This window comes from Hippocampus guttulatus, chromosome 8, assembly GCF_054856545.1.
Source record: "Hippocampus guttulatus isolate MCC_2025c chromosome 8, RoL_Hgut_1.0, whole genome shotgun sequence".
Classification (NCBI taxonomy): domain Eukaryota; kingdom Metazoa; phylum Chordata; class Actinopteri; order Syngnathiformes; family Syngnathidae; genus Hippocampus; species Hippocampus guttulatus.
The window spans coordinates 3,426,737-3,442,757 of record NC_141268.1 but is presented as its reverse complement, the minus strand read 5'-3'; the positions used below and the strand labels follow the sequence as shown (position 1 = coordinate 3,442,757).

At 41.9% G+C, this 16,021-nt stretch overlaps 1 protein-coding gene across 2 annotated transcripts in view; it reads right to left on the bottom strand.

Annotated features, from left to right (window-relative positions):
- Positions 1–1,251: 1,251 nt before the first annotated feature.
- The window catches only part of zc3h11a (zinc finger CCCH-type containing 11A), a 32,497-nt gene continuing 17,727 nt past the window's right edge, over positions 1,252–16,021 (bottom strand). For both annotated transcript variants that reach the window (XM_086117254.1, XM_086117253.1), the window contains exons 10-14: positions 9,053–9,111; positions 8,466–8,970; positions 7,538–7,707; positions 6,587–6,753; positions 1,252–2,130 (exon numbers count right to left, since the gene is read on the bottom strand). In XM_086117254.1, the coding sequence (XP_085973380.1) occupies positions 1,935–2,130; positions 6,587–6,753; positions 7,538–7,707; positions 8,466–8,970; positions 9,053–9,111 (1,097 nt within the window). In that variant the 3' untranslated portion in view covers positions 1,252–1,934. The remainder of the gene's footprint in view (positions 2,131–6,586; positions 6,754–7,537; positions 7,708–8,465; positions 8,971–9,052; positions 9,112–16,021) is intronic.

Below are 16,021 nucleotides of genomic sequence, written 5' to 3'. Positions count from 1 at the left end.
CATTGTAAGTTTTATAGAAGGCTTTTATTTTTTATTTTTTTGCGGCTCCAGACATACAGGTATTTGTTTTTTGTTTATTTTGTCCTATATGGCTCTTTCAACATTTTGGGTTGCCGCCCCCTGGTCTACCCAGACTTGAACATGTATGCACACAAGTTTACAAGTTTTTCTTTTTTTTTCTTCCTCTTAAATCAAAGGTGTCCCCAGTTGTTACATTTACAGCACTTTATAGGCTATTTAATTTAAGTATTGTCCTCTTTCAGTAAAAGTGTCCCCAGACAGTCTTTGTTTAATTTACAGCACTTTATATGTATACAATGCAGTAGGCCAGGTCTACATGCACAAACTTCCAAAGGATACTTCCAGAACCCCCCTGAGAGACGAGGTCAATGTCTTCTGCAATTCCACAACACATGTAGACTGATTGGGTGAACTTTGTGTACCCTTGAGGGTCAAGTGGAGGGTGTGGAAAAACACTGCTCTTTCTGAATCAGAGATTTGACTTCCCCTCCTCTCCAGCACTCCCGAATATACATTACTAGAAAGGCTGAGGAGTGTGATCAGCCTGTAGTTGTAAAACACCATCTGTTTCCGCTTTTGAAAAAGCGGGACCACCACCCAGTCTGCCAATCCAGAGGCACTGTCCACAACATCCATGCAAAGACGTGTCAAATAGGACAGCTCACAACATCCAGAGGCTTTGGGAACTCAAGGAGGATCTCATCCACGCCAAGGGCCCTGCCATCAAGCAACATTTTAACAACCTTGGTGACCTCAACCCCAAAAAACACGCGAACGCAAATCCGATTGACACAGCCTCTAAATCGATCATCAAACTGCGGCCTATGGTATGTACATATGCACATACCACTATGTCTGAACATTATGGACACTCCGTGACAAACATAGAAGTTCATTAATAGAATACCATTTGGGTTCTGATCGGGGGGGGGGGGGTGTTCCTCCCAATCGCAACCCTCCAGGTCTTACTGTCATTGCCCATTTGAACATTGAAGTCTCCCAGCAGAACAATGGACTCCCCATCGGGAGCGCTCTCGAAAGCCCCTCTCCACGTTCTTCCAAAAAGGTGGATACTCTGAACTGCTGTTTGGTGCATTGGCACAAACAACAATGTGAACCCACACCCCACACCCAAAGGTAAAAGGATGCTCCCCTCTCATTCACTGGGGTGAGCCCTCAATGTACAAGATGGTTTGTTATTGTTTGCTTAATAGTGATGAAGAAGTAAGCTTGTTAAATAGAAGCATTTTTTTTATTTACAGTCGTGGAGAAATTACTTTTGACAGTGAACTCGTGGATAAGTTGTAGTGATCACTGATCGTTCAACTTTTCAGAACAATGCATTAAATGAAAACCAAAAAACAGACTATTGCCTAAATATTTTTCAGAGATGTATACGAACAAAATCTTTACCTGAGGTGTCACCATTAATCGTTTCAATTGAAGCCCACTGAATAAATCTAGTAATGGTTTAAGAAATAATGTACTGTACAACATTTAATAAAAAACAAGTCACAGGAGGATGATGATCACCATGGGATCTACAGCATTAAAATAAAACGGACATAAAATTGACATTCACTGCTTTTTTAAAAAAAAGTCACTATGAAAGGAAAAGTGACAATGTTTGCTAGAAACTAAAAGCAATATGAGCAGCAGATTTTTTTTTTTTTTTTTTTAAATATGTACATACATTTAGATTTTCCCAGTGCATACACAGTATACACAATTTGTCTCTGATCATGTTTGCCTTTTCTAACACTTAAAATCTACCAGGTATTGTTGATGCTGCTTTCGGATAAGTTTCCAGAAAAAGACAACAAACATAAATCCTTAGTAAAGGGGTCTTAAGCATAAATGCACTGAGTAAACCTGAACAATGTTGGTGTTGTTGATTGAATGAAAAAATTTCCTCAGCTGCCAATCATGTCTGACAGTTCCTGCAGTAGATCATCATCCCCAATACCAGGGTCCACATCTCCATCGAGATGATCCTCTGTGAATTCGTTGATGAGCTCTTCGAAGTCATCTGCAGCCGATGTTGAGTTGCGTGACCCGACCACACTTTGTCTCCGTGATTTACTTTGAGGAGTGGTCTTCAGGACAGAGCTAATGGAGAGATACACTCGTCAGAATTTCTTTTGTGGGTAAAAAACACTGACATTTACAAGCACAAAATAATCATATTTTCACAATTGTCTCAAGTCCCAGTTTACATGCACCGATAGTACCGTATTTTCACGACTATAAGGCGCCATTAAAAGTCTAAAATTTTCTCCAAAATGGACAGGACGCCTTATGATGCGGAGCGTCTTGTCTATGCGCTGAGTTCCAAAACCTGACTGACAGCCGACACGCTGTTTATATAGAGAAAAGGCGGACGTGACTGTGGACAGGCATGCGGCAAAGAAGTCGGCCAATCAGTGAAGGGTGGGCGTGTATATATACATATATGGAGAGAAAGAGAGAGAAAAGGCAGACGTGAGTGACAGGCATGCGGGGAAGCAGGCCGTCAATGAGTGAAGGGTGGGCGTGTAAGTGGACGCTAAAGGGACGCTACAAGCAGGTACCAACACCTGTATAGAGTGTGGCTATGTGCATTGTTGCAAAACAACTTCGGTTTTGGTTTCTAAGAACCCCCGAAAATAAATTCGACAAAGAGACACGCGTACGAAGCTCAGTTCAAACTTCAAGCCATCGGTTATGCTTTTGGCATGCGTGCCCATCTCACAGCAGCGGTGAAAAACCAAGTCAAGCAAATGAACTCTGAGCTTGCCATTATTACCGGAGGCTTGACTAAAGAACTCCAACCGCTGGACATCGGCATCAACCGGGCGTTCAAAGTAAAGTTGCGAACGGCATGGGAACAATGAATGATCGATGGCAAACACAACTTTGCAAAGAGTGAGAGGCAGCGCCGGGCGAGTTACGCCACAATTTGCGAATGGATTGTGGCTGCTTGGACAAACGTGTCTGCTTGCACTGTTGTTCGAGTTTTTGGCAAAGCCGGCATCATTTCTGTGGAGCCACATGGCAATGAGAGTGACTCTGACAACGAGAGGGAACACTGCGTTTTTGATGGATTATCGGTACTTGCACAATTGTTCAATTCTGATACAGAGGATGAGGACTTTGATGGATTTCTGGGTGATGATTGATCGAAAAACGTGAGTACATTGTACGATGGCTAAATAAAATACAACGGAACTCCGTTTTGCTTCGTTGCCTTTTTAAAAACGTGTTTTTAGCTTGTATCTGTATGTCTTGGCATGCTACCGTATGCTACAAGCTAACGTGTTTTTAGCGTGCGCGCATGCATGCCGTATGTTTAAGCTGGCGTATGTTTTACCACTTTAAAATCGCGCCCAATAATACAGTGCGTTTTGTCTATGTGTAAAATACAGAAATAGCACCCATTAATGAGACTGCGCCCAACCATACGGTGCGTCGAATGGTCGTGAAAATGCGTTAATTGAATGTCTACGGAAGGTGATGACAATGTTCCTTGAAGACTATTGTTTTTCATTTTAAGTCAAATGTAAATGTAAAAAATGTACCATACTTTCCGCACTATAAGGCACTTCGTAGTATAAGGGGAAACTTCAATGAATGGCCAATTTTAAAACTGTTTTCACATAGAGGGGTACACCGCATTATAAGGCACATGGAATATAAGCTGGCTGGGGTTGTGTTATGCATCCAATAGATGGCGCTACCATGAAGGGAATATAATACCGAGTTCCCACTCTTCCACTTGCTTTTTATTTATGGACCTTTTAATGACTTTTGAGGATTTCGCCATTTTTAAGGACCTTTTCTCCATTCAGTGGGGGATTCGCGGTGGATTTAATGCCCGCTCAGCAATACACGGGGTGAACAGAAAGCCACATATCACTGAGCTGGTGTTCAAATCATTGCTGCCAAAGGAAGGGCACATCTTTATTTTTGGGGGCAATCACTTAACCCTTTATTAAAATACTGTGTGTCAAATTTTCACTTTGCTACCTGTATCACAGGTAGGAAAATGAAAAAAACGTTTTAATTCTCAAATAAAACACACAAAGAAAAAATTTAATTTAGGAAATATATACTATGTATTTTCGAATAAACACAACACTAAGAACAGAGCTAATGATCATATGGCTCACCTGGACAGGGTTTAGAAAAATCTGGTTTCACTAACAGTAGTACTGATTGCCCATCTTAGCAGTATCCAGTATACCTGAACAGCTGAAATGCATGTCAGAAGTCTAAATCCCAAATGGTCCAACCCTATTATTTTCCCTCATATCACCTTCAATGATCAGACATGTTTTATAATGACAAATATGAAACTGATATGACAATTAGGGAATAGCAGACAGTGACTTAGTTTTCTCCTCAATCTCTTTTGCAAGTTCTTGGCGATCAATTTTCTTCTGTTTTGCTGTGTGCCTCAATGCATTTGACTTGACCAGGAGGCTATGACAAGTTTTACCTGTCACGGAGATGCCCTTCTTGCACACTCGGCAGTAGGCCGACGTATAATCGCCAGCAATATTTCCGACCCAAACACGGAACTCCGGCTTCTTCAGCCACTTCTTCTTCTTCTCCTTTCGGCTTGTCCCTTTTCAGGGGTTGCCACAGCGAGTCATTAATTTACATCTTTCCCTGTTATCTGAATCCTCTAATCTGACTCCAAATACCTGCATGTCTTCCCTCACGGCATCCATGAATCTCCTCTTTGGCCCTCCTCTCTGTCTCCTACCTGGTCGCTCCATCTCAAACATTCTCCTACCAATGTATCCACTGTCCCTCCTCTGTACATGTCCAAACCATCTCAGTCTGGCCTCTCTAACTTTTTCTCCAAACTTTCCTGTCTGAGCTTCTTCAGCCACGCCACTTAAAAATAGCATTGTCCCATAATATTTGTAGCTCTGCTGTGTGTGAGTCCGCGCCAACATGTAGGGACGCGCACGGCTTTTGGTTTCAACCAAGCAACCGACGTTACAAATCAAATACGCTTTGATCTACGACAACAAAAAGCTAGCCTAGCCGAGACAAAGCTAAGCTTAGCTGACGCACACACAGCAGAGAGCAGCGGACTATCGACTGCTGAGGCACACTTCGCTCGAGTGGCGTCGCTACATATTTGTCTGTCACTTGTAGTAGAGCGGGTACCAGGTCCTGCATTTTCCGACAAAACTATGAATTGGAAGGGTGGGGAAAATGACACACACAAATGAAATGAACACCGCAGGTTAATTTTTATGGATTTTAGAAGATTTCCCTGAAAATTATGGACAATTAAGAACATAATTTTACAACTTTTTTCTTGATTTTTATGAACTTTAAGGACCCGTACGAACCCTGTAATACGGCTTTATATAGCGCTTTCACAACCGCTGCAGCTGTAACAAAGCGCTGTACAGAACATTTAAAATACTACGTCCAAGAAACCTGAATATTGAACCATATATAAAGTGCATTGGATTATAAGGTGGACTGTCGGCTTTTGAGAAAAATGAATTCTTTTAGGTCCACCTTATAGTGAGGGAAAATACGGTCGTTTAATGTTCAAATCTGTCTGTTTGACATGTAGACATATGTGGGTGAGACCACGTGTTTAAAACAGTCATGTTTTTTACCCATCTACTGTACATAGAGTAAAACCTGCCTAGCTGTGATCACTTCCATGTTTCCCATGCTGTATGTAATGTTAGCAGAGTGGCACCCAGACGTGTCAGTCACCGTAGTTCCAAAACAATATTGGTGGAGCCATCCAGGTATACAAAATAAGAAACAATGAAAGCCAGCAACGGCTCATAGCTGTGTTCGAGAAAAAAATAAATAAAAATCTGATGTTGATGTTAATATGCAGTTGTACTTGATGCTCATGCAGGCGGAAAATTTTCAATGGTCAATTTTAACAGTTGACAGGTCAATTTTTTGGGGAAATGTATAGTATTAGGCGCCTGCCTACATAGGCTGCTGATGAGCTGATCATTTGAATCAGGTGTGTTGGAGGAGGGAAACATCTCAAACGGGTTCAAACTTCAGTCTTCGAGGGCCGCGTTTGCTGCTTGTTTTCCTTCTCTCTCTGCTGCAACACACCCGATTCAAATGATTAGGGCCGTTATCAGGCCTCTGCAGAGCTTGCTGATGAGCTGATCATTTGAATCAGGTGTGTTCCAGCAAGGAGAGATGTAAAACAAGCAGGAAAGCGGCCCTTGATGACCTGCATTTGAGATCCCCTGACTTAGACCTTTGAAATGCAATTTTGGGAAGATGACAAAACCGCAGTTGTTCGTCATTAAGTCAGGTGACTCGGCACAACCACATAATTTCATGGGCACAGCTGGCATTGGCAATGTGTTCATGCTATTGTAGTTTAATGACAATGTAATTAAATTTGTGACTTTTTAGCACATTGCATTAGCGTTTGACCATGATTTTGGGGAGGTGGTGTGTTGATGTTGGCATATGACAGCAATCTAAAGGTATAATACCATCTTTTAATTTTATGAAAAGTAGTGCTTTTGGAGACAACAATTTTCAGTTTTGCAAGATCTCAATGAACTAGTACCTTTGGGAGGCAGAACAGGCCTCCGTGGTAGTAGCAAGACTGACATCCAGCTTGGGTTCTTGGCTTGGACTGCATTTTGAAAGATGGATGATCTGTGGCTCCTCACTTGAGCTGCGTTTGTGTTCCAACAATGTGCTTGGACGACAAGAAACTCGAGGGTTCAGCACCTTCAATGCAGTAAATATCAGGCAAGGTCAGAAAAAACATGTTCTGGAATAATTCTCAAACAGTTGGGAATAGAAGTGTAAAACAACGGCGTGTGTATTTTTTTACAGTAGGCTGGAGACGAGATGGGGGTTTAGTTCGAGTGTGTGTGTGTGTGTGTGTGTGTGAGACAGCTCATTTCCTCCCTCAGTCTGGGTCCGACCTTAGATTATATATATTTGTGCTTGCAGATTAAACACTACAGTCCTGTTTTTGTTTTAATTCCGCATTAATTAACCTTGGAGAACCCAAGAACCCTTTTCTTCTTTGGAAAATGATGAATTATACATTAAATGACTGCTATATGCTCACTGAAGACTGAAATATATATATTTTTTCAAATATTCAATGCTTTAATCCTAATTTAGGATTAGGGCCAAATTTGACCCTTTGGGATTTAAGGGTAGCATTTGAGTAGCAGAATTTGTAGGGGCCAAAAAAAGACCCCATGAGTTCTCCAGGGTTAAAAAACAAAAACATTCAAGCAACAAGTTTTTCCTCATGTGAGTGTGGGGGGAAAATTGCAGCTGTTTACTTGTACTAATGTGGAATGAATGTCTGGCAACGGGGGAAAAGCAAGTACTTTAAGGGTAGTGTCTCCTTGTCATATATTTATTTTCATATGGGGGTGAAGATCTTAGTTTTTTTTTTAATGGACTATTAGATGTACAAGTTGATTAAAAAAAATATGTGAACTGAATTATGAACGACATGGCGGAGAAAATGAACTTCCCCTACACTGCTTACCTCCTTCTTACTGTCAGTCTCCTGTTGTGATTCCTCTAAAACTATGGAGGCGCTGTTCAGAGGTTTGACAGCAGCCATAGCAGACCGCACTGCTCTCTTCCGCTTCTGGGCTGTATTCACTTGCAAGGCAGGCTTCATGACAGACGGCTTCACATTCAGTTTGGGCCGCACTGGAAAAGACACACAATGCAAATCAAATAAGGGTATTTCATCTACATTTTTATATTTCCCTTAAAAGGGGAGCTTGCAATTTTCTAACTTTGAACAAGATTTGAACGTAGCCCAATTTCAAACATAGTCCCATTTCACTCCGCCCTCTTCCCCATGAGTCTCTGACTAAAGCCATGCCCCTCACTAAAATGCACTAGACGTGCATTGTAAAATCGCGCGCAGTGAACAAGCCAATCTTAGCCACGGCTGTTATATTGCTCGTGTGACTTATTCATGGAGCCTTGCAAAACAAAAAAATGTTTGATGTGGTATTTTTGGAAATGTACAATCAATTATAAATCCAAAAAAGGTGATTTAGCGCGCCCCTATGATGCTGCATGCACAGCAAATGATTGACCACATCCCTGGGTCACGACTTCTGTCTCTACAATCTCTGAGAGACCAATAAAATTACAGGCATACAATGGGGCTAGAGAGGAACAATTTTTCAAAAGATAATTTTAATAATATTCCACGCTGTTCATATAAACAGTTTTAACATGTATGACAGGTTTTTTTCTTTTCTGAAAACTACCCATTTAACTTTACTCAAGGCGTTCATATATGTTTTTGAGACTTTGATAAAATGCTCCAATATCAGGTTCTCCCGTTAAAATGGTGACACTTTAATGTAAAGAATTTCAAAAAGGTCTGCGTTTCCTGTAACCATGTACATGATGAATAAGCGACGTAAATAGTGATAACAAATGCAATGTACCTTTTCTGTCTGTGGTATGAGTTCTATCAGTAGTTGGACTCTCTACTGCTGCACGGAGTCTCTCTGGAGTTGTCTGCTTGGCTGAAGATGGTGAAATTAAGCTTTTTGTGTTTTTATACTGGATCTTGGTGGAGCTGTCCGGACTTAGTAAGAGAGTGTCTTCCTGCGATGGGGTTAAACTCCTCACTAGAACCGAGTTCACAGCTGTGATGGCTGAGATGTTTGGAGGACACTCAGTCTCAGATTTGACGGTTTTCAGCTTGCGAAGACGAGTATTTTTGGCAGGTGAGACATTGCTCCTATCCGGAGTGCTACAGATAGGTGATGAAGACTCTGGTGGAAGAATCTTCTTCTTCAGCATACTACGAACTAATGGTTTTGGTGAAGATGATGCATCAGAGGCCTGCTGGCTGATAGAAGATTGCCCAGCCATTTCCTGTTTGCGCCGATGTTTTTCATGCATAATCTCCTCAAATGTTTTGACTTTGACAATCATGGAGGTTGTCTGGAAAGGCATGACAAAATTACAGTTAGAAAAAAATGGCAATCAATCAAAACACAACAATATAGGTGGTCACAGGTCTAACCTCAGGAGCTTTCCATGTCCTTTTAGTCACCTCAACATTCTTCTCTGCTGTGATGTCACCTGCAGAATTCCACAAATATGGCTTGTGATGTGACTATATACAGTATATTTTTAAAACATATACATCTGTCCCTTTACTATACTTCTTACAAGGGCTGTGGGTGAGCTGGAGCAAATCCCAGCAAACTGTGACAGAGAAATAGGTCTGGTCACTAGCCAATCACAGGGCGTATATAGCCTTGTGAACTAGTATTTGCCCCATTCCTGATTTCTGGGGTCTTTGCATATTTATCTCATCCAAAGGTTTCAGTTCAATTTTAATATCACACAGACACTACAGGGAATACAAAATGCAGTTTCCAAATGCCAATTTCATTTATTCAGGCACAAAAAAATTCGGAAACTACCTGTCACTTTGTGAAAAAGTAACTGACTAATGACAGTTTGGGAAAGCTGACTCAAACTCAAGCGCTCTTGGATCATGCAGTAGGACAATGATCCAAAATAGAACAGCAAGTCCACCTTTAAATGGCTTTAAAAAAAAATTAAACGGTTAAAAAATGTGAACTTTAACTGGAAGTTCGTGCAAGAAAAATCCTCCAATATGGTGGAGTTGAAGTGATTCTAAGAACAGTGGGCCAAAATTCCTCCATTGCGATGTGAAAGACTCATGACCAATTATTGCAAATGCTTGATTATTGTTATTGCTGCCAAGGGTGGTACAACCCATGATTAGTTTCAGGGGATGATTACTTTTACTCATAGGGACAGGTAGGCTTTGACTTTTGTGTGTGTCTAAATACAGTGGTACCTCTATTTATGAAATTAATTGGTTCCAGAAAAAAATCCTTAACTAGAAAATTTTGTAAGTAGAGATGCGTTTTCCATGTAAATGCCCTAATCCATTCCAAGCCACCCCAAAATTCAGACATAAATGTTTTCTAAGCATAAAAATGCATCAAAATATGTATCAAGACTTCCGGGGCAGTCATGGAGTAAGACGCACGGCTCCAGAGGTCCTCGATCACTTCGAGCAACGCCGTACTTTATTAGTATTTTGACGAGTTATATTTGTATTTAAAGGCGTTGACGAAATGCCTAAAGCAAACAAAAAGTCGGTTTCACGGATTGAAATAACCCACTCGGACGGAGAGGATCTCGCCGCAAGCGACATTGACGGCCGGCACGAACCCGGGGAGCTACGGGCTAATGAGGCTACAGCTAACCTATCAACGATCCTGCAAGAATTAAGGGAATTCCGGCGTGAAAGCGCCAATACACTCACCGAAATCAAGGACGAAATTAAGACGATTAACAACAGAATAGATGACGTCGAAACGAGGATCTCAGAGACGGAAGAAAGAGTGCTGGGGCTGGAAGAAGCTACGAAGGAGCTGTTACAGCTACAAGCTAAAATGCAAGATAAGATAACTGATCAAGAGGGACGAGCAAGACTGCACAATATAAGAATTTATGGTGTTGAGGAGGGGGCTGAGACCAACTCTGCAACGATGATAGTGTTTGTAGAACATCTCTTTAAAGAAAAGCTCGAGCTTTCTCCCTCCACCGATCTGAAGATTGAGCGGGCGCAACGAGCGCTAGGCCATAAACCTCCCGCCGATTCCCCCCCGAGGTCTATAATAGTAAAATTCGCCAGCAATAAGATGAAGGAGGAGGTCCTGCGTAATGTTTGGCACAAGAAGGGATTTCTGTACAAAGAGAAGAGAGTTTTTGTCGACCACGACTATGCACCAGAGACCCTGAGGAAACGCTGGGAATACGCACAGGCGAAGAAGGTGCTGCGGGAGAAAGGGATACGATTTCAGACTCCGTTTCCAGCGAGGATGAGAGTATTCTACGAGGGAGAAACGTGCCTTTACAACTCAGCGCAGGAGGCCACTTCCGACATGCTGAAGAGGGGTTTTCCCGTGGCTGTATACAAACCTCCTACCACCTGGATTGACAGAATTAAGAACAGACTGTGGCATTGGTCTGTGAGCGGTGAGGAACAACAGCTGGAAGCTCCACGTGAGGGTTTCAAAAAGAAACTGGCCGCATACAGGAGAGTGGACAATGAAAATTGTTGAAGCCTGACAAGGTGACGAGATTTTCCACTGTGGGACAACCAAGGGTTAGTTGAATTGAACAGTATTTGGGTTTTTGTGTGAATATGCTTGGGCATGGGTGTAAGCATGCGTGTGTTGGTGTATACGCGAACAAGTGTATGATTGAGTTTGTTGGGGTATGAATGGGCGTGTGGACAGTTATGTATGATTGCACAGGGGTGTATGTGAGTAAATGTATTAGTAAGCACTGCAGGAACATGTGGAAAGGTATGTAGGGGAATAGGTAAGCGCGAGTATGTGTGTGGGTGTATGTACATATATGTAGATGTGTGTGTATATGTGAAATGCAACTAGGTGTTTATGCTTTAGAGTATACGTGAGTCAATGAGTATGTATGCCTGTTCGTGTGTGTACTTATGTGTGCATGTCAAGTCAAGTCAAGTCAAGTCAACAGTATTTATAGAGCACTTTCAAACAGCCATCGCTGCATACAAAGTGCTGTACATGGAGCAAATTAACATGCACAATAAACAGTAAGACAAATCGGTAATAAAGGCGGTAGAAAGCACCAAACAGTAAAACCAAGAACAAATCTAAGTCATGCTGAGTCGAATGCCAAAGAATACAAGTGAGTTTTGAGGAGGGTTTTGAAGATGGGCAGCGAGGAGGCTTGCCGAATGTTTAGTGGGAGGTCATTCCAGAGAGAGGGACCAGCAACAGAAAAGGCTCGATCCCCTCTGAGCCTCAGTTTAGTTCTTGGTACTTCTAATAAAGTCTGGTCCACAGACCTGAGGCGCCGGGCAGGTGTGTAGGGGCGGATGAGCTCAGAGAGGCATGTATGTATACATAGATATGATCGAGGACGCTTGGACTCCTATGCATAAATGTGTTTGGGGGAGCGACAACTAACGGAGGGCCCTCTACAAGGGAACTGTAGTGGAGGCTTCCCCTCCGAGCCAGCAGAAGGGGTCAAATTTGAGACCTCACAGCGGCGTGTTTACTCGGCGGAACTTTCGCAAGTTAAGTTGTTCTTCTCAGATCTTGTTCTATTATTGTTTTTTTCTTTTTCTTCATTAACATGTCAGAGTTCGAGTGGAAAATGGGTCGTTTAAGCAATAGGTGTTATTTACTTTTTGATGGAAAGTCACAAAATGCCACTTAGGTTCACGACTATGGGTGAATTACAGAAGGCTATTTCCCGACTAAAGCCGAATAAATGCCCGGGCACAGATGGATTCCCCTCCGAGTGGTACAAGGCTTACAGTGACATTTTATCGCCACTACTACTGAGAACATTCAATTGGGTCCTAGCAAATGGAACCATCCCCCCTCTTGGAGAGAGGCGATCATTGCTTTGATACCAAAAGATGGGAAGGACAAAACAGACCGTGCAAATTTCCGTCCAATTAGCATCTTGAACCAAGACTATAAACTTTTTACATCGATTTTAGCAAGACGTCTGGAATCGATACTTCCAGATATCGTACACTTAGATCAGACCGGCTTTATTAGGCAAAGACAGACTATGGATAACGTCAGAAGAACCCTACACATAATTGCTCATATAAAGGCACATGACTTAGAAGCCGTTTTGCTGGGATTGGATGTGCGGAAAAGGCCTTTGACTCTGTCAACTGGTCATATTTATATAAGGTACTACGGAGATTTAAATTCAAGGACAATTTTATAAGAACTATACAGGCTATATATGATATGCCAATAGCAAAAGTAAGAATAAATGGAGGATCTACGGATTTTTTCGATCTAGAGAGGGGATGCCGACAGGGCTGCCCTATTTACCCACTCTTATTTGCAATTTTTATAGAGCCCCTAAGTCAGTGGATAAGGCGGAAAGACGAGATCGAGGGGATAACCGTTGGACATGATACTCATAAGTTAGCCCTATTTGCGGATGATATATTAATATTTATGGGAAAACCATCTACCTCTTTCCCGGAATTGCTTTCTACGATGAGGGTGTACCGAGGATTTTCGGGATACAAACTTAATATACATAAAACTCAGATCTTGTCATTTAAGTACTCTCCGAGCAATGTGATGAGAGATGAATTCAATTTGAACTGGGACTCAGAGTCGATTAGGTACTTAGGCGTGAATATTCCAAAAGATTTAGATACAATTATGCTTCAAAATTATTCCCCTCTCCTTGCCCAAATTAAGGCTGACTTGAACAGATGGAACCTGGTTCCATTCCTTGGATTACTGCAAAAAGTGGAAGCGATTAAAATGAACGTGCTGCCCAGACTACTATATCTATTCCAAACTCGAGCAATTGACTTACCCAAGGATATGTTCCAAGAGTTGGACAAAGTAATTTATTTGGCAAGGGAAGAGGCCAAGAATTAGATTCAAGACTCTACAATTGGCAAAAAGCAAGGGAGGCCTCTCCCTACCGAATATGTTAAACTATTATAGGGCAACCCAGGTAAAGATTTTGGCCAATATCTGTAATCCATCCTATAGTGCGAAGTGGAAAGACATTGAATGTCAGGTATCTAGTGATATCCCACTACACGCAATTATCGGGGACCCTGGTTTGATCGATTGTCTTAAAAGTGTTAACCCTTGGATAAGAACCTCAATTAAGGTGTGGCACGGAATATTAAAGCAAGACAAAGAAAATAGCCCATATTTGCTTCTAAGATGGATTGGGTATGACTCAGATTTCTTACCAAACAGAATGGATACAGGATTTAAAAAATGGCTTGGAAAAGGGTTAAAGATATATAGGGACCTCCTTGAGGTGGGCGGGATGCGACAATTCCAAGATCTTAGAAACAATTTCGGATTGAGTAATCAAGATTTCTATAGATTCTTGCAGCTTAGACATTACTTAGAGAGAACTCTACACACAGGATGGGTCCAACAAAGTGGCTTCGGCTTAATCAAGATATTCCTACTATCTTATGGGTCAGAGCCTGGACGGGGTACTATATCGAAAATTTACAAAGAGTTGCAGGTACTAGAAGGTGGAGATACAACATATATCAAGAATAAATGGGCTAAGGAGGGTGGCATTACAATTCAACTGGAAGCATGGGAGAGAACAATAGCACAGCAATGGAAATGTACATCGGCTCTCTCTTGGAGGCAATTTGGGTGGAAGAATGTAGTCAGGTTTTTTAGAGTTCCGGCCCAAGGGACTTCACAAGGAATGAACACAGCCTGTTGGAGATCCTGCGGTAATAGCAAAGCCTCACATTTTCATGTGTTTTGGGAATGCCCGGTCATCTCCAAATACTGGGAAGAGACAAGGATGATTATGGGTAGGATTATGGGAACAGTGGTCCCTCCGACCTTTGAAGCCCTGTACTTGGGACTGGAACCTGACTTTACCATTAACTTTGCCCAGAAATACACCTGCAACATCTTTTTGTTAGCAAGCAAAAAAGCAATCACAAGAAGATGGCTGACAAAAGATCCCCCAACAGGCAAAGACTGGACTAAGGTGGTTGGGGAAATTTTTGAAGTGGAGAAACTGACATTTATTCTTCGAGCCGAACAAGAGAAATTTGAGACATTATGGGATACCTGGATAAAATTTACGGAAACCTAAGGAAGTGCTTGAACAGATAGTTGAGTTACCCTATTGGCCCCATTCCACTCAAGTTGGTTTATTTTTGTTTATTATTATTATTGTATTTTATTTAATTACTTTTCTATTCATATGGCACAGTGTTCAGGACATTGTATATGTGGGAGGGCAGTAATTGTAACCCGTTTCACAGGGATGTGAATGTATGTATGTATGTATGTACTATTTCGATGCCCGGAACTGATGTGGTTCTATGTATTTAAACACGTGACCATGTTTTTCTTTTTTCTAACTGTTTGAAAAAATTCAATAAAAAGTTTAATAACAAAATATGTATCAAATACATGTTAAAAAATTAAATTATTGCACAAGAAATGAGAATTGTGCATAATGTAACAAAACAAAGAATAAAGAATAAAAATGATGGTCATATCACTTTCAACTGCATCCTCATCATTTTTTGCCCTCTTTAGTTCATGTGGCTCTCAAAAGTGGTTTTTGCCTGCCGTTTTGGCAAGAACATCTGCTTTTGTCGGCTTTTGACAATCCTTCAAAAATGCCCCAGGCAAACATCAGCAGAGTGAGCGATTGCCTGACTGGTGAACACTTTTAATGGGGATTCACATTTACGTAAAAACTATCGGAACACCGCATGGCCCGAGGGGCGAATGATGAGGACACTGCATAGACACATTTATCTATCTACAATATCTATCTATCTACACACATAGACACGCATGATAGAGGTCCCTCTTAGCCAATGGGATGCCAGGATGATGCTCGGTAATAGCCAATGGCAGAGCAGTATGTTGCATTCAGGAAACTCAGAGCTGCGAGTTGCAACCCATAATGTAGTTTTACCTTTCGTATCTTGAAATTTATTTCGTAACCAGAGGCAATATTTTCCTGTTGAGGCATTTCGTAACTAGAAAATTTCATATGAAGAGATGTTTGTAAGTAGAGGTACCACTGTACATTAAAATGGCATTTAGAAACAACATTTTGTATTTCCTTAGGTTGTCTCTGTGTGTGTACCCCTCCGTGAGCAGTCACCTTACCGTGGTGGAGGGGTTTGTGTGTCCCAATGATCCTAGGAGCTAAGTTATCTGGGGCTTTATGACCCTGGCAGGGTCACCCATGCCAAACAGGTTCTAGGTGAGGGACCAGACAAAGCACGGCTCAAAGACCCCTTATGATGAGTAAAATTTATGGATCTCAGTTTCCCTTGCCCGGACGCGGGTCACCGGGACCCCCTCTGGAGCCAGGCCTGGAGGTGGGGCTCGTTGTCGAGCGCCTGGTGGCCGGGCCTACACCCATGGGGCCCGGCCGGGCTCAGACCGAAGAGGCA